We start from the raw sequence: 25,991 nt of genomic DNA on the forward strand, positions 1-25,991 counted from the left end.
AAGTTTGAGGTGGCCACCAGATACATCCCAGGTAAGGCCAAACAAGGTGATGCTCTCTACCTTCTTGTTTCAGCTCTCATTCTACTGATGTCTTTTTCATAGTCTATTCACTGTCATATGTTTTGCATTCGTGCTTCCTATTGATTTCACTGTTTAAGATGGTCCCCAAGCAGAGTGCTAAAGTGTGATGAGGGCTAAGGGCAGGAAAGTTGTGATGTGACCTACAGAGGAAATACTCAGGTCAGCTGAGTTTTATTCAAGCATGAGTTACAGTGTTGTTGGTAGTGAGGTCAATGTTAGCAAATTACCAACATATATTAAAATAAGATGATTTAAAAAGAAATACACATAAGACAAGGTTATATACTGATAGTCGCTAAAACTGTTGTGACCAGAAGCCCTCACGAACCTTAAACCTAACCCTGTAATTTCTAAAAGCAATGGTTTTCAGTATTAGCTGATGCAGTGTTTGCAGTGATTTTATGGAACATAACTTACAGGAACAATGGGAATCAACTGCATATTAGAATGAGAATTACAGGAGGGAGAAAAAGATAATATGATGAAATTTGGGAACTTTCCAGAACTGAAAAAACTCTGCTTAAAAGGGACCATCCTTTGACAGACCATCAAAGGATGGTCCCTTTCAAATATTAAAGAAAAAATAAAAACAAAAAGGAAAACAAGTCTGACAATATAAAATCTTTAAATTATGTGCTTTTGCAGTCAGAGCCTCACTTATTTATATCTGCCAGGACCCATGCTCTTTTGGTGGTGCCTTTCCATGCTGGCTCTGGACATGGTCATCAGATCCATGCAGGTCAGTAAGTTGTTAGCAAATATGATGCAAGCAGAAGTCCCCAAAGGGCTTGCTCTTTGGAGCTTGCCCTCATGGTGTTCTTGGAACCCTTCCCAGCCACTACAAGAACACATCTGAAGTAGCCTATTAGATAATGAGAGACATGTGTCCTATTCACCTGTCACCCTAGCCGATAGCCAGCCAACCAACACACACGTAAATGAGACTAGATGTGTTTGCCCCACAGTGCTGATCACCAGACTACAAATACATGAGCGAGCCTGCTGAAAGCAGCTGAAGCTGGCCTATGTCAGCAGAACCAGCTGATCCATAAATGCATGAAGGATAATAAATGTTTACCATCTGAATCTACTGAGTTTTGAGGTGACTTGTTATTTAGCAATACCAAATGGATACACATACAAATAAAATTAAATAACAAGTTAAGCTGGCAGAATAAATTATGGCATATTGCCTTTCTCTTTCTATATCTAATGAGATTTATTTTCAAGTAGTATAATTTAGTGCAGAAAATTAGCAGAACAGGAATTCCGGAGGGCCACAGGAAAAGCGCATCATGGCACTGCTCCCACCCCTACTCACCCTAAGTCCCACTAGTGAATTTCTGAGAATTCTCACTAATATTCTCAAGAGAAACAAACTGAAGTGCTATCTGCAATGTCTCAGGTAGATTATGGATTGGCCAGAACCACCTTTAATTTCCTAATCGAATAACCCAAGAAAAGATAACTTATTTAAAGTGAGGTGGCCACTTACAGGAGGGACAGTTAAATCATATTGTTTCCCTTAGTCTTTGGTTCCATACTAAGGTACACAGCGTCCTGCCAGATCTGAGAAAACATCTGACTAAAAATACTCTCTTTTTAGGGCTTATATCAACCATTCTGGAAGAACTTACATTAATAATCCATGAGCTCCCATCTAAGAGAATGTTTATAAGCACTGGAGTCTCCTAATTCCTAAACCAAACTCAGCATCATCAAGGACACAAAAGGGGTGGAACATGGGGAGAGGAAATGGAGTTAGGGCTGGATTCTGAGCCTCTAGCTTTCCAACGTCTCAGAAAGCCTTTCCAGCAGTCACTATTCCTTTTTCTTCTGAATGGAGAGTACATGGCTGCTAGATGAGTAAATAAAAATAGTGTCTTCAAAACTACCCACTACAGTGAAGAAACGATCCAAAGCTCAAAGGTAGTAAATCCAGAGGGGGGGGGGGGGAACCCAGGTACACCGACCCTGACAGAAAATATTCAACAAAATCTGTGAAGAATTCAGAATCCAACTTCTAATAAATCTAAATACTGCCTCAGCTGAACACTCTTGGACTCCTGTGACAGAAACGTGAGGCCTCAAATTGTACCTCACGAAGGAATGGAAGCTGATCTCATAAAGTGAGAAAATGTGTTATCCACAAATATTTAATCACAGCTAATAAAACTTCTATACAAATGGGTACCTGGGTGGCTCAGTTGGTTAAGCGTCTGCCTTCAGCTCAAATCGTGATTCCCAGGGTCCTGGGACTGAGCCCCTCGTCTGGCTCCCCCTCCACCCCCGTGTCTGGCTCCCCACTCAGCAGGGAACCTGCTTCTCCCTCTGCACCTCCCCCCATGCTTGTGATCTCTCTCAAATAAATAAATAAATAAATCTTTTTTTTTAAATCTGGACAAAGCTACTCAGGCACAAGCATCACAAAACAAAAAACAAAAACAAAAAGCACAGCAAGGATGCCAAACATCCCTCCCTCCATCACATACATATATACAAAGAATAAAAAAGAGCAAAGTCTGTGAAATGACGTTGATAAGGACTTTTTCTGTTAACTCAAAATGTCAATTAAGTCTCAAAACATCATACACTGTGTCCTCTCACTCCCAGAGTTTACCAAACATTGGCACAATTAGCCCTTACCAACTTCATATACCTATGCCACTGCCACCACCACCAATCTATGTAAGGAAAGGAATAAGGAAAGAATAGGAGTCTTTGCTCTTATGGAAAGGGCACTCTCGCTGGAGAAAAGCTTCTCCTTCCCCTCTGCTAGAAGTGTGTGTATTTACTAGTGTCTGAATTCAAGTTGGGAGAAAGAGTGGCCTACAAGAGAATCACTCCCCAGGAGCACTATCTGAAGAAAGGGGGACTGGCACCTTGGTCTTTCCCCATCCTTGCCAAGTTGTAAAATACACAGACACGCATTCATCCCACCATTGGCACAAAGCCAAGCACAGTGAGGGAGCTGTTGGGAGACCCTGACATGAATCTCCGGGCTCCTCTAGAGTCTGTGAGCACATATGAAGTAAACAACCGGTGCCCATCTTTGATGTGGAGGCTTCTGAAGGCATGAGACCCTCTAAAAGAGAGCTCGTGTCAACAAGACTGAAGACGGCTGTTGTATAATGGTTTTGGGAAAAGAAAACGGAGTCAGCCTCTCATGCAGTCTTTGGAGAACCTCCTGATTCTCTCGACATGCTTAAGCAGCTACTAAACTAAGTGAGCAATCAGACCATCTAGATTGGTAGTCTAGGCACCCTAGACTACTGAGAACGCCAGTAGTCTCGGCAAGCTTTGTGGCCCGGGGTAAATCTCAGCACTGCGTAAGGAAATCCATGCATGATCTGCGTGGGGACCAAGAAATTAGTGGGGGCCGCCAACAGCCAACCAGAGAGAGCCAACCAGAGGAAGAACAGGCATGCCTCACAGCACAACAAAGTACTCATTCCTCTACCTCTTCTCAGTTCACTATGAGGAGCTACAGCCTAGAAAAGTCAGAGGTAAATGGACATCAAACTGGATTGGTCTATTTTATACTAAACAAACATTAATACTTCCAATCTTTGCTTCCACAAATGCTATATTTAATAGAATGAACATTTGGTTCTATTTTTACCTCCCATATAGCTTACTAAATAAGTGTATCAGGGCAAGCATAATTGCACAAAACAGTGAACTGCCTCCCAGCTCAGGATGAAGAACTGTGGCACACAAAGTAATCCTTCCAAAAATAGACTATTTTTTATGACTATCACTCCCATTATGTCCTAGGCTTCAAAACAAGGGGAAAAATTGTATTTTAAGATCTGTGGCATTTCCACAGTGTTTTAAAAATGATTTTCCGAAAGGGATTATGGCAAAAACTATAACACCATCACCATTTTCATAGAATACAATACTTTCCCTTCTCTTTTGTCCTGTAATTTTAGCCCAGCCTGACTTTTTTTCCTCACATGAACCTCTGTCAGGAGGATACTATGTTGGCTGCAAATAACTGGCCCCCAGCATTCATCCTGGAGATTACGGACAAGTCGGAAACCGCAAGCATGGAGTTAAGATAGTATTTAAACACGCCTTTGGGTTAGACAGTAGTATGTAGCCTGCAGTTCATCAGTTTTTATATGGCCAAGGTGAAATAAATAGAAGAAATCTACAAATGACTTTTCTTGCCTCGGAATATTTTCTGATCTTTTTAATAAATTTAAAAACCACCAGATCAAAGATGTCTTGACTTGGATACTAAACCAAAAACACAAAAATAAAATCTAATCTGGGAACATAAACTATTTTTGCCGAAATAAAAAAAAATCAAAAGGGATAGGTTAAAATCAATTTTATGATCTTCACTACTGATGACTAATATTCTCCTGTCAAGACTTTCTCCCATGACTAAGTTGTTGTTGTTGTTTTTTAAAAAGGGCAAAACTTTGAAGTACAAATGGTAGTAACTGAACACCGATAACCCGTTAGATTGTAATGAGCTCCAAGGAGCAATAACCCCAGCTGTCTTCTTCACCAGTCCAGCTGCTATAACACCTAGCAGTGTTCCCACCAAGGCACACGATTAAATCATTTTAGCAGCTACCTCAGTTACAGGCAAAATGTTCTTAATAATGTCAGATAATTTCTACTTTCTCTATAAACTCTTGTCATTTGGTTGACAATTACTGATGCAACTCCTGTACAATTAAAAAGTGCCCAGTCTATGTAGACTCGATGATAGAAAATAAAACATAACACATGTAGATATATGCAACAGGGTTGATAACATGTGGAAAAACAGTTTAGCTTATGGACTATAACTTCAGTTTTAGATCTTGTGTGTCCACATTTCTGCCGGGGACGCAAAAGAAAGAATTTAGTGGGAACGAAACAAACGCCACAATACTATAAACAAGTACTCCCAAATGAATAAAATGAAAGAAAGTCAACCAAAGGACAGAGACTTTAAAATCCAATCCAAACACCTTGCTTTAGAAATACTTTCATAAAAATTATTGGCCCTTGAAGTCCAACATTGAACTGAATCACTATTTACATAACAGGGAACTGATTCACATTTTAATTTGCTTTCTTCAGTATTATTTCAGGAAGACTTCTTTATTTTCCATTCAATATCATATTTAGAGTCCAGGTATAAAAAATGCATGCCTGTTTTCGAAAAAGACCAATTTTATGAGGTTAATGGAAAGTGAATGGACTAGTTTTTTTTTTTTTCCACAACACCAACATTTCTCATTTCTTTTCCAATGTCTGAAGCTTATCGTTTTCTACCTTCAAGCCATCAACTGAAGGAAAATTTCTTTTAAGCATCTAATTTCAATAAAATTATCTTAGAGCTGGGTGGTCTTTTAAAAAGGCAAATTAAGAATATATTTCCTTATGGAATTAACAAGTGGAATTCCACTACCTCATTTATAAAAGAAGGTTAATTTTAAAAAATGACATCTGTTTACTTCATATCTAATACCTTCAAAAATACAATAAAAATACATTTTTTTCATCATTAGCATGTAGATGTGATGTCTCTCCACAAATGAACACCAGAACATCAATATGAGTAGAGAAAAAAGTTTCAGCCTCCTATTATACCTTTTACTCACTACAACATACTGCCTGAAGCACGAGCTCTTCATCCAAATTCTAAGGCCTTATTTCTGAAAATTCTATTCAACTCGTACACACCTTCTACTAAGGAAATAGTAAGCTTTTCTTTAGAAATTATATCGTTCTTTCTGTTTAGTAAAAGTAAATAAAACTTGCAGCCAAATCTTAATAAATGTTTAGAAGCAAGTATGCATGTCCTGAGTTTTCTCTTGGCCTTAACATTCCGTTTTATCTGCATATTCCCTAGCCCTTATTATTTTTAATTTATACTTTTCTCTTTAATGTTTAAAATTTAAACAAAATACTCAAAAATTTTGTGGAAACAAGGAAATGTAAAAAACTACAGTGAAACACTTTTGCTTGCAGGAAACCTAACAACCAGAACTACAAATAGCACAAATGGAAAGCTGAGTTGAAATGTAGTCCAGGGATCTTTCTCTAGATATGATGTAAGGCAGATGGGAACATCTATAAGACTCATTTTTCCTCTATTCTTAGGAAGGTTAATAACAGCAATTCAAACATCAATTAAGTCTGCAATGGCTTTGAAAGACATAGAAATTTAAAAGGAAAATTACAGTGATCTAATTAGGAGCATGTCTCTATATCATTAAGGATACATGATACAAGGGCATTCTCTGAATTCTACATATAATAAAATCTGTTTCACTGATCAGCTCTCATTTCTTAAAAGCAAAACAAAACAAAACAAAAAAAACTAGTTTGAAATTTTCTATAAAGAGAATGGAGATTTAAAATTGTTTTTAGAAAATGGCTTTTAAAATCAATAAAACATTAAATCTGTTGAAAGTCTACAAAAGATGAAGTATAGAAGAAATATCCCAAATGGCCCATCAAGTTTAATCTTGCTTAAAAACTAATCCTACTTCGAGCACCTGGGTGGCTCAGGTCACGATCTCAGGGTCCTGGGAGGGAGCCAGCATCAGGCTTTCTGCTCAGCAGGGAGCCTGCTTCCCCCTCTCTCTCTGCTTGCCTCTCTGCCTACTTGTGATCTCTGTCAAATAAATAAAATCTTTAAAAAAAAAAAAAAAACTAATCCTACTTTGAATCACAGTCATATCTCACAATTGCACAGGAATAGATGGACTTGTGTTTTACTTCTAAGCAGAATGTAATCACCATGTTTCAAATAGCACAGAATAAAAGAAAAAAAGAGAGAGATCCACTGGCAGGAAAAATATGACTGCCACAAAAATTTTTAGACAAAAGAAGCTGAAACAAAGAATATTCAGAGCCATGTCTGCATCCCCCATAGAGAAATAAAGAACGTTACTACTGCTGACCAGATTTCATTTGCAAAGAGTATACATACTATAAAATGACCACAGATACCCTGTCTTGCAGAATATAGAGTCTGTTATTTCTTACAATACTTCCTCCTGTGGCATCTTTAAATGGAATTTTTTATCTATAGAATTTCTAATGTAAAATTAAACATATTTTTATAAAAGTAGTTTTCCCTAAATAAATGTCAAAAGCATTAAGCTCTTTCCATCCCGTACCCGACCTCTATTTCTTAGGGGACCATTTCCTCCTCCATTTCCCCCTCATTCATTCTGCTCCAGCCACACTGGTCTGGTTGTAAGTTCCCATGTAGAGCATTTTCTCTGACTCATCTCTAGACCTACTGTCTTCTCCCTGTCTCCATCTTCAAGTTTCTGCTCAAAAGTCACCTCTTAAATGAAACCTTGATCACTGTATTTAAAATTGTGATCTACCTCTCCCCATCCCAACCCCCCTTTTATCCTACTCTTTTTTTTTATCATTTACTCACTTTCTATGTCATAATTAACTTATTTTTATGTTTATTAAATACTCTCTCTAATACAGTAAAATCTAAGCTCCATGAGCAGTGATTCGCTACTGTTGTTTTTTTCCCATTAATAGTTCTCGAGCATTCAAAACCATGCCTGGCTCATAGAATACACCCAATAAATATTTCGTGGATGGATAAACACATGAACAAACTTACTTCTCAACCATTTCAGGAGAGAAAGTACATCCAAACCCCACAGTAGATCAACTCTTCCTTACATAAGAAAATCACATGTTAAGGTACCTATTAATTTTGGTTTATAACCCAAGTTGCCATTGTTTTCCTTTTCCATTTGCACATAACCGATTATTTTTATTTTACTCTCCATTTATCTAATATCTTTTTTCAAACAATAAAATGAGTTTCAGAGCTGCTATCTTACAAGAGAAGCGACTAAATGCAATGGTCCTTTTCTTAGCAATTCAGGATAGTATGGACATTTATTCTCCTATTACATTATAACAATAGTACAATTCTCTCTCTGCTTTATCATGCTTCCAAATGATGTTCACTATTTGTACGTAAAATGACTACATTAGGCACTTGATATTATTATATTCTACACTAAACACAGAACTTAATGCCAAAGAAAGACAGATATCATCTTAAACCTCATTCTTCTTATAGTCTAGATGTCAACCTAAGATACTAAACAAGTAATAAAAATAACACGAATGACAACAAAACATGAATAACACTGTTCTTAAACACTTCAGGTCATGAATTCGTTTAATCCTCACAACAGCCCAAAGAGGAAGTATTATTATCACTCCTATTTTACAAGCAAGGAAAATGAGACTTTGTAAGATGTTTTGAAAGGCTGGCGGTAATCCCAAGGAAAATAGAAAGTGACAGAAGGATTTTAAGACAGAGTGTGAAATGATCACAACTGAAAAATGATTCTGGGTTGGCATGGATTGAATTGAAACAAAGCAAAACTGCATTTAATAATCCAAGTGAAAGATGGCTGCTCCCTAGGCTAGAGTAATGGCATTGATGAGGGAAACGGTACTAAAACTTTGAGAGAGATTGAGGAAGAGAAATAAGGATTTAATGATTAAGTGCAAGTAGAGATTATGTCCACCTCTGACAGACCCTTACTCTACCAATTTCATATCACATCACTGTTATTAATTTATTGTATAGTAAATGAAATAATATTTACGAAGCATACATTTTTAAAAAGTTTCACAAGGAAAGGTTATGATTTAGAGTCTAAAGCATTCTGCAAACTTGAAACCAAGCCATCCTAGACTCCATCCTCTTCCTGACTCCCAGCAGTTAAATTCTGTAAGTATTACTGCCTTAATATCTTTCAAAATCTGTCTTCCCCATCTTTATTCGCATTTCTCCACTTAATTAAGATTTCCATCATATTTCTCTTGGATTACACCATCAGGCTCCAAAGAAGTCTACCTAACTCCATCTCATCTCTCTCAAACGCATACTTAACTGCAAGAAATGTCTTTCCAAAATGCAAGTACATTCAGTGTTACTACTAAAAACTTTTTGACAGCTTCCAAACAACCTTTTCAGAATCAGCTACAAAAACACCTCCCTCCTATGCTGACATACCAAACCAAAAACCCTCTACTGAAACTCCAGGACTAGTAATTTTTCAAACAGCTCATGCCATTTTTTAACTGCAGTACTTCACAAATGTTGCTACCTCTGCAAGATCTCCCTACCCCACGTGACTATGTGACAAAGACCTGCTTATCTTCTGAAACTAAGTTCTGATGACTCTTCCTCATTCATGATCTTCCATACCTCCTACAGTATCTCCAATCTACACCTCATCAGATTATATGGCAACTGCTTACAATCTGACATGAAATTGTATGTTTCTATCTTCACTGTGGGACATGGTTTCTGAGGAAACATATGTATTCTAGTCTGTTGCACTGAATTTAGGCACAAAATTGATAGCCCCTTTAGGTGCTCAAGAGCATTACCCTCCAGACTGAAAGCCAGGGTTAAGATTACAGGAAATCTGATTCTAGATAAGGAGTATATTACTATATATGAAACAAACAAAAGCTCTTATATTTTTTAGGAATGAGTTAACAGTAAATGTCCGTGAGCTATAAAAAGAAAACTATAAAACTATATAAAACTCAGTTGAGGGATATTTGAGGAGTCTGGAATAAATGAAAAAACATACCTAGTAAGTAGAAAGACTAAGTAAGAGGAAGATGTCTATATATAAATAAATAGAAGAATTTAACAAAATTTCCATCAAAATCCCAACAGGGTTTTCTTTTAAAATGCAATTTGTTTCATGATTTTAAAGTTTAACTGGGAGATTAATATACAAGATTAGCCAAGAAAAGTAAGTACAGCCCTGGTAAATCTAAGTGTTCAACAAAACAACAGTAATCACAGCGAGGAAGATAGTACTACTATGGGAACAGACACGTTTCAACAGAAATGAAAATAAAGTCTAGAATATATCTAAGTATATATGGAAATTAACTGTATGGCAAAGATGCACTCCAAAATAAGGAAGGGAGAGAAGGTTTATTTGAAAAATACTGACAGGGCAACAAGCTAGGCATTTGGGGAAAGTCATAATTGGACCCTATCTCATCTTATCAATAGAAAGTCGAGATGGATCAAAAGTAAAATGTAAAATTAAATGACAAGGACTGAAAGAAAACAAGGCTGAATATTTTCTAACCCAAAATTCATACATAATAAGCAGCTACTTTTTAAGTTTGCTGTAATAGAAGATACCATCAAAATGAAAAATAAATATATCAGAAAAACATCTGTGTAAATAAACCTCACACATAAAGGTTCCTATAAATCATTAAGAATAAGATAAACAGAACTATTTTTTGATGGACAGAGGAAAGATAGGGGAAACTCAGGAATGAAGTGAAAATAATAAATAGCCATATGGAAAAAAATCACATATACTAATAAAATAAAAATTAAAAGAGAAAGATATATTTTACTTCTCTAATTGACAAGTATTAAAAATATTGATAAAACCTAGCATAGGCAAGGATGTGGTAAAATAGGCACGCTCATTTACTTCTTGGTGAAGGTGTAAATTTATAAAATATCCTAGAGAACAAATGGATAGTCTTAAAGTTGTTATCTGTAAGGTGTGAAATTATAGTAACTTTCACTAGGTTACAGTTTCTAAAATATTTGAAATTTTTACTAGACTATTTTGTCATAAAAATTATGCACTTTAAGAAAAAGAGCAAAAGAAAATGTATAAACAGATGAAATAATAAGGAAAGCAGAACCCATATATTTACATGCATACAAAATACATACATACAAAAAAAAAAGATAGAAAGAAAAGCAACTGCCTAGGAAGCATATTACATGGGAAAAGAAACTATAACAAAATGAAAGAGACTTCCAAAAGCGAGTGGGGGAACAACTTAGAAATGGTAGAGGGAAAAAGTCTAATGAAACTGAAAGCAAAAGAGGGGTCAAAGATTTTTAAAATGTGTGAGGTCCTTGGTAAATTCTTAAAGTAGAAGTAGGATTGGAGCTGTTGCCACATCCATAAATTCCTGTGCAGTAAAGAGCAGGTTAGTGTTTGCCATGAAGGCTGCCTTTTTCAGATTCAGCAGGTTTCGTGCTGCTCTGTGACTTCAGACACTGCTCTAACTTGTGGAACTCCCTGGCAGCTAGTCTGTAATTTTAGAAGCAGATGGAGTAAGTAGCATATTTACCTCTATTTTTCATTATTAAAATGTTCTCTACTCTGTATCCACAGCTGAAACCAAATTTAATGGTTTCTTATGAGATGTTATTTAATAGGATACAAGGATAATACAGGTATTAGCTGGAAAGAAAATATATATTGCTCCTAATACTTTTATCACAAAAATCTCCTTCAAAAACCATAAATTCCTTTAGAAGCTTTATAGTATAAACTAAAAAATACTTTACTTTTATCTTCTTAAAACTGAATTCAAATAAATTTTAGCATAGAGATGGATCACAACAGTAAGTATTAAATGGATGATGAAATAATACATTATAGCTTTAAATATAACACACCTATACTTTATGTCTTAGTCTGCTCAGGCTCCCATTGCGAAGTAACAGACTGGTGTCTTAAACAACAGAAATGTACTTTCTCACAGTTCTGGAGGCTAGAAATCCAAAATCGGTGCCAGTGCGGTCAGTTTTCAGTGAGAGCTCTCTTTCTGGTTTACAGAGAAGTCTGTCTTCTAGCTGTGTCCTCACAGGGCAGGGAGAAGAGTGACCAAGCTCTCTGGTGTCTCTTCTTATGAGAACACCAATCCCCTCATGAGAACCTCACCCTCATGAACTCATTACAACCTAATTACCTCCCAAAGGCTCCATCTATAAATAACCATCACATTAGGGGTGAGAGCTTCAACATGTGAATTTGGGTGTGCAGGGGTGGAACACCAGAGGCGAGAGACTGAACCCATAGCACCCACAAGCCACACGTTTCAGTCAACTAATCAACCAACCAACATATTTTTCTGTGTCAGGCACTATTCTATGAGCTGATAATGTAATGACTGAATATGAGAAAATGTCTCCCTCCAAGAACTTACATTATGAGAGAAAACAATAAATACAATTCGAACAATAAACACATAAACAATATTCTGCTAACTCCTCTGAGGAAAGTAAACCAGAAGGGAGAAGAGGGAAAGGAAGAACTATTTCAGCCAGAGAAGTCAGAAAAAAGCTGTCTCGGAGACTAGCCTTTCACGTGAGAGCCAAAGCACGAAGATGAAGTAGCAATGAACAACCTAAACCAATCACAAAAGGCCCAAAGACCATTTATTCTATATAATCATCTCTCCAGTTTTAGATTTAGGCCACTACTCTGTATTGTGAAGAAGTCTGAAATCGTAAATTCCTTGCCTACTCCCTTCAAAATCACAGTATCTTTCTTCCCTCAGATAGAATACATAAAAGCACTCAGCAAGTAAATAGGAAGGGACAGTAGAGCTTGTCAAAGAACTCTTATTTATTAATACATAGCAAATATTCCTTAAGTCACCTCTCTCCTCGTTTAATGTTCCTGCCTGAGAAAAGTCCTAAACTGAAAATCCATTAAACAAATAATAGAAAACACAGACCCGGGAGCCACCTAAGCCTATCCAAAAATTTCTCAGATTTTTAAGCTTTGGGCGTGTCTTCTCCTTCAACATTCATTTTTGGCTACTATTAAGTATACTTTACTTCTTTACTTTATATTCAACTGTCTGGTTGAGAGACAATGGCTCCATGACTTACCTATCAAACAAAATACACGGGATTTCAGATAAATTCGCTTCAAACCAGTCTTTTCATTTATTGCTGAGGTCTGTGGCTTTGTTCTAGAATGGTTGAGGTCAGAGTTTGACCTCAGATAAGTACGGAAATACAGTAAATACATCCCTTGAGATTGTAAACTAGAGTATTCACAAATAACAGGTTTGCCTCACCACTAGATGAGAATGAGGCTTAGCCACATTATAAGTCCATGTTTTCCTATTTTTTTGGCAATACCATTATGCACACACACACAAAATTTACCACTAAGCTCTTCTCAAAAACATTAGTGGGTATAAAAAAAAACTGTCCGCAATCTAAGAATATTCTTTGGATGATTGATTTACAATTTAGTAAAGAAGATAAAACACACCCCAGAAGTGATAAACGTGCTTTCAAACATCCTAATAGCATATGGAGTAAATTAAAGACCAAATTCAATGTCACAGAATAAATATCATAATGACAATTCTTTAGTATTTCTGAAATGTATTCATATATCACTTGCATCAGCACAGACCTCAAGCAGACATGTACTATTTAACTTTTTAAGAAATTATACCTAGGAAATTAGCATCCAGCCTTGAATCACTTACAATTAAAAATAGGTAAAAATTTTAAGACCAACTAAATATACAGAATGCTTGCTGAAGAGATGCTATGGAGAATCATACTGAGAATTTAGGTACCTAAATTTCAGATGGACTCTCAACACATTTTTTGGTATTAATTTTTCTTCAGTAGGAAATCTCTTTAATGAGGCTTATGCATTTAAATTGAGGAATTATTTTTAAATTTAATAATAGGAGAAAACCCTTCACTTCCCTATTTACAAAATCACTGAAGTTTAGTTTAAACTAACTGAAACAGTTTACATGTTTTACTACTTTTTAAACATTTTATATTTCTAACTAAACTATTTACAAATTCTAAATATGAAGAGTATTTGGAACACAAAAGCCCATTTACATACCGAATCAAGTCTACAATGTCTACTTCGTTATACTTAAACATCTCCAAAATTAGGCTGTCTTGAAATACACATTTAATGTTATCTTCTCTGTCCCCTCAAAGTCTACTATTAAATCGATGGTGTGTTTTAAAAATAACTACGTATTTGAAGAGGTACTGCAAACACTTTAAATTTCTATCATTGTAAGAGGGAGGAAAATCATTCTCACAATGGTCAATCAGCCTGTAGAACAGAAGATGGTATTCTTCTAATGACTTTAAAATTATTCAATTTAGTTTTGACAAATAAAAAGAACATTTGATTTTCTGAATTACTAAAACAGGAATGAGAAAAATTACATAATGCCTTCAAGATATGAACAAGCATTAAATTTCAAAAACTTATACCTATACTATCTTTCAAAATTGTCCCCAACCTTAGCATTTTTTAAGACTAAAAGCTCAATTTTCTTATTACATGGTTATTTAGTAACAAATAATCCAATTTTTAAAGTATACATTTTTCCCATTAATTATAAAAGTACTAAAGAAATTGTATTTATTTCTTTTTCAAACTGCCTATTTTGATGATAAAATTGAGGGGGGAGCTTTTTAAAATGTTCCTAATTTTTTCATTATTTAAACTGTATTCAATAAGCTAGAGTTTTTCATAAACAAGAGCTTAAGCTTTTTTTAATTTTGAAAAAAATGTAATTTTTATTTTTAAAAAATAATCCTCATTCAAAAAAAAAGTTGCTAACCACCTAAGTTAGGGAAAGATTGCTAACTGCTAAAGTAGAGAACACAGATCGTGAATGAAGAAAAATAGTATAAAGCGAAGTTTATTCTCAAGATAATTAATATTTTAGGAGGTGGGAGGTAACGACTGAAAATCCTTATTAGGAATATCAATCATGATGTTGTGGCCTACATCTACAGATATAGGTAAAAAGGTACAAAAACAAGTTACATGTTGGAAAGCAATGAATCAAGTGAGTAGTAGTAGCTCCATAGATACGCTTGCAAATACCCTCTTCCTCAAATTACTTTTTTCTGAAGTTATTCATCTACACTTAAAAAATGGAATAAAGCATGAGAAAGTTAGTGACTCTTGGGAAAATGTGATACAATTTCCATAAAATTGTATGTCAGTACGATTATATTTCAGTAAAACTGACTTTCTATAAAATTGAAATCAAAAACAAAGAATAAAAGCAGTAGTTTTCCCAAGCAGTTTTTTTTCCTAGACATTGTCTTCTTCATTTCAACAATTCTCACAGGCATCTACAAGTACCAAACAGCAGTATACAAAACCAAAATATGGTCTTTTCCCTCAAATTTTATTAACCACAACTGCAAACTACTCCTAATTCCATATGACATAGTATCCTTAGGAAAAGCATACATGTAACCCTAACTATCACGATAATTCCCTTTAATAATAATTAATAGTGAGTGGATAGTGGGTATATGTTAATAGTGGTGGTAGAGTTTTCAGACCTCTCAAAAGTCCCCTCACAAAAACACAGAGCACCTAAAAAATTTGAACCAAAAACTCATAGTCAATAGCTATCACAAAAATAGGTGTCACAATTGGGGTGCCCGGGTGGCTCGGCTGGTTAAGCATCTGCCTTCGGCTTGGGTCCTGATCCCAGCGTCCTGGGATCGAGCCCTGCATCAGGCTCTCTGCTTAGCGGGGAGCCTGCTTCTCCATCTCTCTTTGCCTGTCTCTCTGCCTACTTGTGATCTCTCTCTCTCTCTCTCTCTCTCTCTCTCTCTCTGTCAAATAAATAAATAAATAAATCTTAAAAAAAAAAAAAAAAATAGGTGTCACAGTGTTACTATGAATGCCCAAATGGGAGCAAGTAAAGAAAAACTGTGAATCGTCCTAAGATATGCATGGCAACAGATTCTGTGCAAGAAGAAAGATGAAAGCAACAAGGTATCACGCAGACATGGGAACTCCACAACAGCTAACAGATTCTAACCAGAGATCAGCAGGCCAACAGGAGGCCAGCAGCTGAAACTGAAGGGCCTGTACATTCTAATAGGGATGTTGTACAAGTGGTCCTCAGTAAGGTGTCAATGGCCCAGGATACAGCGGGTCTGATAAACTCTACATACTTTGAAGAGAGAGCTCCAGATTCTACATACTTTGAAGAGAGAGCTCCAGACTGAGGAGAATTAGCTGAGAGGAGAATCCAAACCGACCAAGCCAGAGACCAAAGACAGAAGAAAAAGAGGGTTTTGAGATAGAAGTGGAAGATGGAACAGAGTCAGAAAAATCTATAAATGTGGCAACAATTTTTTAATCTGACAAAAACATGAGAGCACTATAGAATCATGAGGGAATAAAACTATCTTCAATCACTCCTCTCTTTTAAAAGGCCAAGGAAATTAATGCCATATAAAAACAAATAACAGAAAAGTACCAAAGTCAAATCCCATAGACTACTATATATGTAAAAGAAGGAACAGAATCACAGCCCTACAGAAAATAAAAGCACAGCAAAAATACATATTAAAAAAGAAATTTAAAACTCTACACTTATATTTCAAAGTGAACTAAAAGATATTATGAAAGTGATAAACTAAGGAACAACATAAATCATACTACAGAAAGACTCAAATGATAGGAAAATTTTCAGAAAAGAATTATGACAGAATGAATCATTTTGGAAAGGATGACTAAACTAAAAAGAACATAAGATCAAATAAGCTAAATTGAGAATACCTTAAGAGAAATAAAATAAAAGGGGAAACATGTTTTAGATCAGAAAGAAATGAAGAAAGCAATGAAAAAGATTCAACACTAAAGGCTAACATAGTTGACAAACACTATCCAACACACATGAGTCACCAGAAGGGGAAAAAATAGGAAATAAAACAAGAATTAAATGCATAATTTAATAAAAACTCCTTGAAATTCTAAAAAAGTACTTGAATCCATATATATTAAAGGGGCACATTGGATCTAGAGAAATCAACCCAGATTGACCAATACCAGGGCATATTCCAATAAAATTATTTGACTTTAAAGAACAACAAATTGGAAATTTGTCTAAGAAGAAAATTAATAATTAAAAGATAAGATTGAAATTAAGTCTTTAGACAGCAGTACTTCGTAACAGAAAAAATGGAATAATATATTCGGATACCCATAAAAAGAAAACTGAGTAAGAATCTCTTAATGAGCCACTACTGAAAGGCCTCTAAGGAACACTCTTAAATAAGGAGGGGAAGGGGAAAATTTGTAAAAATATGTAATTAAAATGTATTTAGTATACTACTATCTGTATAAAAAGGGGATGGAGGACTTATTCAACCATCGGTCCGTCCATCCTTTTAGAGTTGGGTTTTGTATTCACCCTAGAAGAGTCTGGAAGGATAAAAATAAACCAACGCTGGTTACCTGTTGAGAGGACCAGGCACTAGGCGGACTGTGCACAGGATGATGAGTAAGCTTTTCATGGCTTCTATACCTTTTTTACTAGACGTCCTTTTGATGTCTGAACCACCTGAACACACTTAACTGGTGTGGGATAGGACTTGAGCATTTTTTAAAGCCTTTCCTAGAGATGCTAATGGCAGCCACGATTGAGAACTACTGCTTTAAAATCTAAAGGCAGTCAAATCAGTGAAGTAAAAGAGATAAAACAAAGAAATTAGTGAAAACTACTACATAAAGCAATATTTCAAATGTATTACTTTGACCTAAAAATCTTACATTTAAGAAATGTATAACTGACATATTAAGTAAAACACCCTTGAAATGTTGTTTATTTTTATATATAATTCTTCCAGCATATCTTGAATAAACTTTTTTAAAAACATATAAACCTTTTGCTTCAATGTTTATTGTTCTAATACAGTTCAACAGAAAGGTCTTCCAAATTTACACTGGATTTGACAATTTATTTTGGGATAAGAAAGAAAATTCTTAGATGCATCTGTCATAATGACTCTCCCTTTATGGGGCTTGTAAAGAGGGTAGGTTTCCTAAAAACTGAAATTTATTCATTTCCTGGTATCTCTCCCAATCTAAAATACACAGTGTTAAATGAAAGGCATAGGAGACCAAACAAAACATAGAATTTTTATTTTCCCTTCATTTTTTTCCTCTTCTTCATAATGCTGTTAATCATTCTTAAGGATTGGTGAGTGAGCAGGGTGTCTTCAAGATATGCTTAATCTGTCTTTCCTTTAGCATACCCTTCCTCTTGGCGGGACTGCAACTACATTTCGGGTTACCGATACAGAACTGGTTAATTCCTCAAATACTGGGTCATCAAGCTAAAGGCTCAGAGGTGTCAAGCCACTGCTCAAATCTACCCTCAGCCAAGGGCCATAAAGCACAACAATCACAGCAGCCTCTGGCTAAGGGCCTAAGTGTCCAACACCTGACTAGCATTCACTTTGAAAAGTACACAAAAACATTAAGAATAATATCTATTTGGGGCACCAGGGTGGCTCCGTCGGTTGAGCATCTGACTATCATTTTCAGCTCAGGTCATGATCTTGAGGTTGTGAGACTGAGTCCCAGGTAGGGCTCCACGCTCAGCACAGAGTCTGCCTGAGATTCTCTCTCTCCCTCTGAATCTACCTCTCTTCCCCCTGCTCACATCCTCTTTCTCTGAATAAATAAATTCTTTAAAAAGAAAAAAAGAATGATATTTATTCTTATTTAATTAATATAACATGTGAAATGAGCAACAGAGTGAAGCAGTATAAATCCATTTATGAGGTCATTTTAAACACTATTAAATGAAACACTGTATTTTCACATAATTGTTTTTGTTTTGTTTTGTTTTGTTTTAATTCTCAAAGAGAATAATCAACATACTATAACCAAGAGGCATTTCAGTAAGAAATGGCATTTGGAAGAATAGGCCCAGTCTTTAAAAAGTTTATACAGAAAATTCCCAAAGTTAGCCATAGCTGCCGATTCTGACAACTCTCAGAGATGATAATTTTATAACCAGCTGTATCTGCTAATTCAATTTTTTAAATGTGGTAGCATTTTTATTATCAGGTGCAACCTGATAAGCTGCCAAGTTTCTTCAGTGCTCGTCACACAGGCAGACCAATTTGCGATGGGAGTCAGAAAAAGAAGACAAAAGAAACTAGAATCCAAGTTGTACTAAGATGAGTTCTCTCCTCAAGATTCATGAAAAGTCCTTTAAATAGCTACCTCTGACAAATGCAGCATGACTCATTTTTCTTCCTCTGCTTGGGCTACACACCCTGGACAGAACAGGAAAGGAGAGGTAGTGCACACCCCCATTGTATGGCGGAGTTCACAGTGTTCCTTATTTCCTTCTGTTACCGGCACATTCACACCCCCCACCTATCCTGGTAATTAGACCATATCGCATAAAACAACACTGTTAGAGTTCTCCGCAATAGTGACTGTTGTCTTTTTTTAAAAAGTTTATTTAAGGTTTTACAAACACTATATGTTTATTAATTATTCTTTCTCTGGTTAGACTAAAATCTTAATAAAGGCACACCCAACGATGATCTAAGTAGAGGTAGATTTATTTGCAAAACTGAAAAATAAAACGCTCCACTCTGAGATCCCATGAAAATACCTGGATTGTTTATGGTGATGAAAATGTACGAATTTTGTTTTATTTTTATTTCTCTGAATTTTCCATATTTTCCACAATAAACATACTATTCTTATAAACACATAAGCATACTAACATTTTTTAAGAGAAAGGCTTCTCAGCTAATTTAATCTAGTCTCATCAGTACTCTTTGTATTCCTGAATGTTTCATTTTACTTAAGATACCACAGAGAGATAGGCACCAAATATATTATCTCTGTCATCATAAATAACAGAAAACTTTTTCTATTTCATTAAGCTCAACAAATATTTAAAAGATCTGTAGGTTATATGTCTTAATAAAGAAAAATATATGGATTGCCGTATTCTTCAGAAAAATATGTTGATTTTCAGATATCTGAAGAATGACTGACAAGCCATAAATTCAAGGAAGAAATTTAATAAATATCCACTCTTTAAAAACTCACTTTTGCTAATATTTCACCCTATATAAATATTTGGCATACAGTGGCCTCTTTTGACACAAATTTAATAACATCTCTTATTCTTGGGACTCCTGGGTCGCTCAGTCAGTTAAGTTAAATAATTTATGCCAAATGCTTAGCAAATAATTATGTGAGGTATCAAAGCAACTGCCTTCAGCTCAGGTCATGATCCCAGGACCCTGGGATAGACTCCTGCATCAGGCTCCTTGCTCAGCAGGAAGACTGCTTTTCCCTCTGCCCGCAGCTCCCCCTGCTTGTGTTCACTCACTCTCTCTCTGATGAATAAAAAAATAAAATATTTTTAAAAAGTAAATAAATAACATCTCTTATTCCTAAAAAGTTATCAGACTGAACTAGCTTTGTATCAGTTTGGAAAAAGGGGCTGTAACCCCAGAAAGAAGTGGATTACAAAAAAGGAGGTCAAATAGTGAAGCTCAAGATTTTCCAAATTCTTAATGAAGCTGGTCTGTACAACATAATTTAAATATTTTTTAATTTAAATATTTTTATTGAAAATACATTTCCAGAAAGTACAGGTTCAAACTTGATAAGTATAAAGCAAAAATAGAGACCAATGAGTTTTTTCCCAGTTTGAGTTATCTGTATTTTTATTTGCCCTTCCTCTACTTACAAGGACTCCAAAAACTGACTATGTAAACTATTTCCTCAAAAAAAATCTACTCAAAATATCTGCTTTAAGTTAATATATTTTAAGACTGAAGTTAGTTTCCTGCTGTAGCTACAACAAAGAATATTTAAAATTTAGAATGTTCTTTTCTAGTACACTTACAGACTAAGATGAAGTAGATTCATTTCTCCCTATTTTTTCAATAAATACAGCTAAAACACCTAGATATTATATTTAAAACAAATACATGATGATTCTAGAAGTGGCAAGAAGAGAGGTCTAGGGACCTGGGGAAAAAAGGGAATGACACTTTCAGTACTATTGAGTTTTCTTTAGCCTCATACATCCCAAACTGGGTAATGGAATGGGCAGCAACCAGGAAATACCGGTGGGCACAAACAAAAACCCCCCAAAAAAGCCCTTCCTCTCTAGCCAAAGGCCCACAGAAGGGCCAATTCAGCAAAACAAAAAACTTGTAGATAACAAATGGCCTGATGACAGCCAAACCCATGGAAAAAAAAATATCACCCCACATCAATCTCTGTGAGCCAAGGCCAAAACGCTAAGGCCAGACTTCCACCTTGACCAGCTGTAGGGAAGTTTCCCATCCCACCCTCAATGCCCTCTAGCTAACAGCAGAGAAAACCAAGTTGGGAGGCATTTTTTGGACTTTAATACCCACCCAGACATAAGGAGGCTCTTTTTCCCTCCTTTCCTGTGTCAGAAAAAGCTGAGTGAGGACTCAGAACTCAGCCATCCAGAGGCTTCCCCACCGCATGTTCCTCCTGCCAACCAGGGCAGTATCAGCCAAGGCTGATGGGGGGCTTGAAATTCCACTTTTTCCCAGGATTAAGAGGCACCTTTCTGACCCAGAAGGTCAACGGCAGCTAAGTAGGAAATGTGAACCTGAAAATAAAGTGGCATCTACCTTCCCCCAACTTTGCAGTGTCAGGAGACCCGTTAAAATACCAGATTTAACCAAGACCCAAGGAGTCATATGAAAGACCCTAAATGCATAGGATATAATTAAAACCACTCATCATACCAAGAATCAGGAAAACCTCAAACTGAATAAAAAAAGACCATGAACAGAGAGCAATAAGCTCACACCAATGTTAAGATGATTGACAAGGATTTTAAGGCAACCCTCATAAAGTTGCTTAAGTAAGTAATTATGAACATGATTAAAACATGAGGAAAAGAAGAAAGCTTCAGCAAAAAGAAGATATAAAGAACCAAACAATGGGTACCTGGCTGGTTCAGTGGGTTAAGCGTCTGCCTTCAGTTCAGGTCATGATCTCAGGGTCCTGAGATCGAGTCCCGCACTCAGCTTCCCGCTCACGGGGAGCCTGCTTCTCCCTCTGCCCCTCCGCACTGCTCCTACTCACTCTCTTCTTCCCGTTCTCGCTCTCCCTCCCTCTCTCACAAAAATAAATAAAAACTTTAAAAAAAAGAAGAACCAAACAGCAATTTTAAAACTGAAAAATACAAAATCAATAAATAGCAAAGAATTGACTCAAAAGCAGGTGTGGTAAACTACAAGATAGAACAATAAAAATTATTCAAACCGAACAGCAGGAAGAAAACAGACTGAAGAAACCAGTAGAGAACAACAAAGACCTGAAGAGAGCTCTAACAACAACAACAAAAAGCTGTGCTAAATAGCGTGTTTGCCTTTTGGTTCAGTTGGGCTACGAGACCTCCTAGTACATTTTTCTATCACTTACGCGCCCAAGGTGGTAAGATCCTCCATAAGTCAGTTACCCTTTTATTCACATGGTATAAAAAGGAGAGAGACCCTTCCTGGCGTAGAAGTAAAACCATCTGAAAAAAGCATTCTTTGGAAGTACTGCTTCCTATAAAAAATCTTTTTAAATTGAATGTGAGTTTTGAGGACTCAACTTGCTACTCTTCTGTTATCCCTGTTAATAGTAAAAGCAGTTCAACCGCCATGATAATGCCACTCGGGATTTATATCGGTCTTTACTGTGAAAAGCTCAAAGTGCCTGTGAGGTCTTAGACGGTATCTCAAGTATATTACTTTACTGTTTTCATTAGTAGACTGAGAAACTGAAACTGAATTTGCAAAGATACATGTCTCACTACAGGGCCCAGAATAAGTCACTCATTATAGACAGAAAAAAATATATAAAGTTCTCTCAGTATTCAGTATCGCATCTTCCAATAAACACGGTAATTCGAATATGGGGCTGGTAAGTGTGGCTCTATGCAACACAATTAGCCTTTGGGGAACAGGATGCATTATATCAGTAAAATCATTCATTCATTCATTCAAGAATAGTAAGTGAGCCCATACTATATGCCAGATATGGCTCTAGGCACTGGGAAAGAAAGTTCCTAATTTCATAAAAATCGGTGGGAGAAAATACAAAATCACCAAATTAAAACCAAATTACAGGTGAATAAATGAGGAGGAGGAAAAAAGCAAGGAAAGGTAGCTAGGATATGCTGGGCATTTACAGTGTCTTATTTTCTATTGCATGGTCAAGGAAAGCAACCACAAGAAGGTAGCACTTGAGCAGCTATTTGAAGGAAGCTAGAGTTCAGTCCATTGTTAAAAGTGTAATATTCAAAACATTAAAATGTGACTCATGTAAATAGAAACTGAACATAGGCCAAAGATTTATTCTACTCACTTATTAATAAATGGACTAACTTGTGCTTAAGAATGAAGGAATTGGATATTAAGACTGGTTCAAAGAGCATTTGAAAATATGTATATATCATATATATGCATGTAGGTATGATATATATATAGATATATAGATAGATAGATAGATATAGATATATATATAAATTTAAATAATGGTGTGTTAGACTAAGGAAGAGTGCTAGGTTGGAGACAAAACTTACCAATGTCCTACATGGCAATAAGAGTATTTTTGAAGTTATCTTTTCTAACAGCAATGACTTGATATTCTTCTGGGGGAAAAATTAACTAACATGTAATGTCAATATAGTTGAGACTTGGGGTGCCTATGTGGTTCAGTTGTTAAGTGTCTGCCTTTGGCTCAGGTCATAGTCCCAGGGTCTTGGGATCGAGCCCCACATCGGGCTCCCTGCTTGGAGGGAAGCCTGCTTCTCTCTCTCCCACTGCCCCTGCTTGTGTTCCCGTTCTCACTGGATCTCACTCTGTCAAATAAATAAATAAAATCTTTAAAAAAAGAAAAATACATCTGAGACAATCAACAGTAAACAGTGAGTCAAATAAAGTACATTCTCCTAAATAATCCAAAGTCTATTAAACAAAATCCCCATAAGACACTGAAAGAACACAGCTCTCTCTTTCCCTTTTCAAGTTTTCTTTTCTTTTTTTTTTTTTGGCAAGAGTTTTGCAGATAGAAGAGCCATCCAGTCAGAGACTGTGAATGAATCAGAAACCATTTCCCTCCACTTGCCACTTCAACAGGCAAGGAATGCCCTCTTCAACACAGACTCACACATTTACCTGGACCTTAATAAGTAAGAAGTTCAGTGTAAGTCAGTCACTGGAATACTTGGAGAAGCCAGAAGATTTACATTGGAAGGAGACTGAGAATTGAGGTTGGGAAATGATTTGATTTACATTTTTAAAAACATTACCTGCTGAAATAAAAACTCTTTAGAAAGAAGAGCAAGGATAGAGGCTAGAAGACTACTTAGGAGACCATTAAAATGATCTAGGCAAATAAACAAGTAAATATATAGTTTGTCAGATGTAAAAAGTGCTATGGAGAAAAACAAAACAGAATATGGGAAGGTTGACAGGGATCTTCTCTGATAAGGTGATATTTGCACAGGCATCTGAATGATATAAAAAAGAAAACCATGGAGGGAACTGAGGGAAGAGTGTTCCAGATATAGGGATAAGGCAAAATGACTGAGGAGAAAGAAGCGGGGGAAAGATGAGGAGAGGGGATAAAAGAGAATGCAGTGCCTTGCAAACCATTCTAAGGACTTACTTGGCTTTTAATTTGGGTGAGATGAGAAGCCATGAAGGTTTCAGAGCAGAGAAAGGACATGATCAGCTTTAAGTATTAGACTGATCACAGTGGCTGCAATGTGGAGAATGGTCTGTAAGTGGGCAATGACAGAAGCAAACAGATTAGTTAGAAGATCCTTTAGTATTCCAAGGGAGAAATAAGGATGGCTTAGAATAGGGGAGTAGCAGTGACTTAAGGACAAACAGTCAAAACCTAGGCATTTTGAAGGTAGAGCAGACAAGTTATGATAAAGGAACAGACATGGGGTAAATGTGGCTATCATCCTTAGCAACTGGAAATACAGAGATGCCATTTATTGGGATAGGAAAGACGGCAGAAGTTTATTAAGGAAATTTGGACAGAAGAAGAGGAAACATTAATTACAATTTATGAAAAAGGTTAAATAGCTTACTTTGGAAGTTATAGGATTTCAAACTCTTCAAAAGTAATCACAGTAAGAAAAATCAGAATATCAATTTCTAAGTTTTATCCATCAGAAACAATATCTTTCACCAGAGTCTCAACTAACCCTCATTGCTTCTCCCAAATACATACTTTTCAAAATGGCATTTATCATTAATCTCATCCATTGCTGGTCAACATTTTACAAATTGAAGCAAGCATCCGATCCTTCATTAAATATTTATTAAACACTTTTTGACATTATTTTACATGTTTCTGCAAAAGGCCTGCATATTAAATTTTAAATTCACAAGGTTTACCTGAAGTTCTTTGTATCTATCTTGAAACGAAATGGCCTCTTGCTCTTTTTCTTTAAGGAAATCTTTTTCTAAGACACTATGCTTTTCCATCAATGATTCCACATCCTAAAAGAAAAATCCAAGCATAAATTTTGTAATATTTAATGGTATAAAATATATACAGTTTTTTCAATGAACACACCAGAAAATATTTGGTAAGGAAAGAACTATTAGGAGTATGGTTTGAAGCTCAACACTATTACAGATTATATGCCCCACTCTCATTTCTAGACCTATATTAACACCGATATAACACTAAAATTATTCACACTAGTAAGTGTTCACTAATAAGATGTTCACCTTTAAAAGTATGTATCTAAGACTAACCATTGTTTATCAAAGACTTTTCTAAGTGATAAACTCATAAAACTCATTGAAATCTATAGCCAAGGGAAGAAAGCATCTTTTTCCACTCATGAGCTCTTAATCAGAGACTGGGATTGTATCAGATTTCGAGTTCATGCAATTCAAACATTTATTTTTATAGGCAAATGTAAATATACCTTTTTAATTCTCTGTTTTTCTTCTTCAGAAACTTTGAGTTTAATCTCCAGACTTGAAATTTTTTGCTGAAGCTGTATGTTTGATACATTGGCTCCAGGATCCTCAGAATCATCCACAAGAGCAATTGTTCCATTACTTTTCTCATCATTTAAACCCAATGGAAAAAGTGAGATATCCAGATGAGTGTGTGTTGATTGCTGAATCTAAACCACATTAAAAAAAAAAAAATACACAAAAGGGGAAAGTTTACACTGTACCAATAATGAAAACATCCAAAGGGCACCAGAAACCACATTTGGAAATTAAGTTG

The 25,991-nt window shown here is 35.9% G+C and overlaps 1 protein-coding gene across 6 annotated transcripts in view; it reads right to left on the reverse strand.

Moving 5' to 3' along the window:
• Nucleotides 1–25,991, reverse strand: part of CCDC91 (coiled-coil domain containing 91) — a 289,046-nt gene that overhangs the window by 227,961 nt on the left and 35,094 nt on the right. For all 6 annotated transcript variants that reach the window (XM_032855169.1, XM_032855168.1, XM_032855167.1 and 3 more), the window contains 2 exons: nucleotides 25,681–25,884; nucleotides 25,139–25,243 (listed from right to left, as the gene is read on the reverse strand). In XM_032855169.1, the coding sequence (XP_032711060.1) occupies nucleotides 25,139–25,243; nucleotides 25,681–25,884 (309 nt within the window). The remainder of the gene's footprint in view (nucleotides 1–25,138; nucleotides 25,244–25,680; nucleotides 25,885–25,991) is intronic.

Source organism: Lontra canadensis, unplaced genomic scaffold (assembly GCF_010015895.1).
Source record: "Lontra canadensis isolate GAN:19392208 unplaced genomic scaffold, GSC_riverotter_1.0 scaffold9, whole genome shotgun sequence".
Taxonomy (NCBI): domain Eukaryota; kingdom Metazoa; phylum Chordata; class Mammalia; order Carnivora; family Mustelidae; genus Lontra; species Lontra canadensis.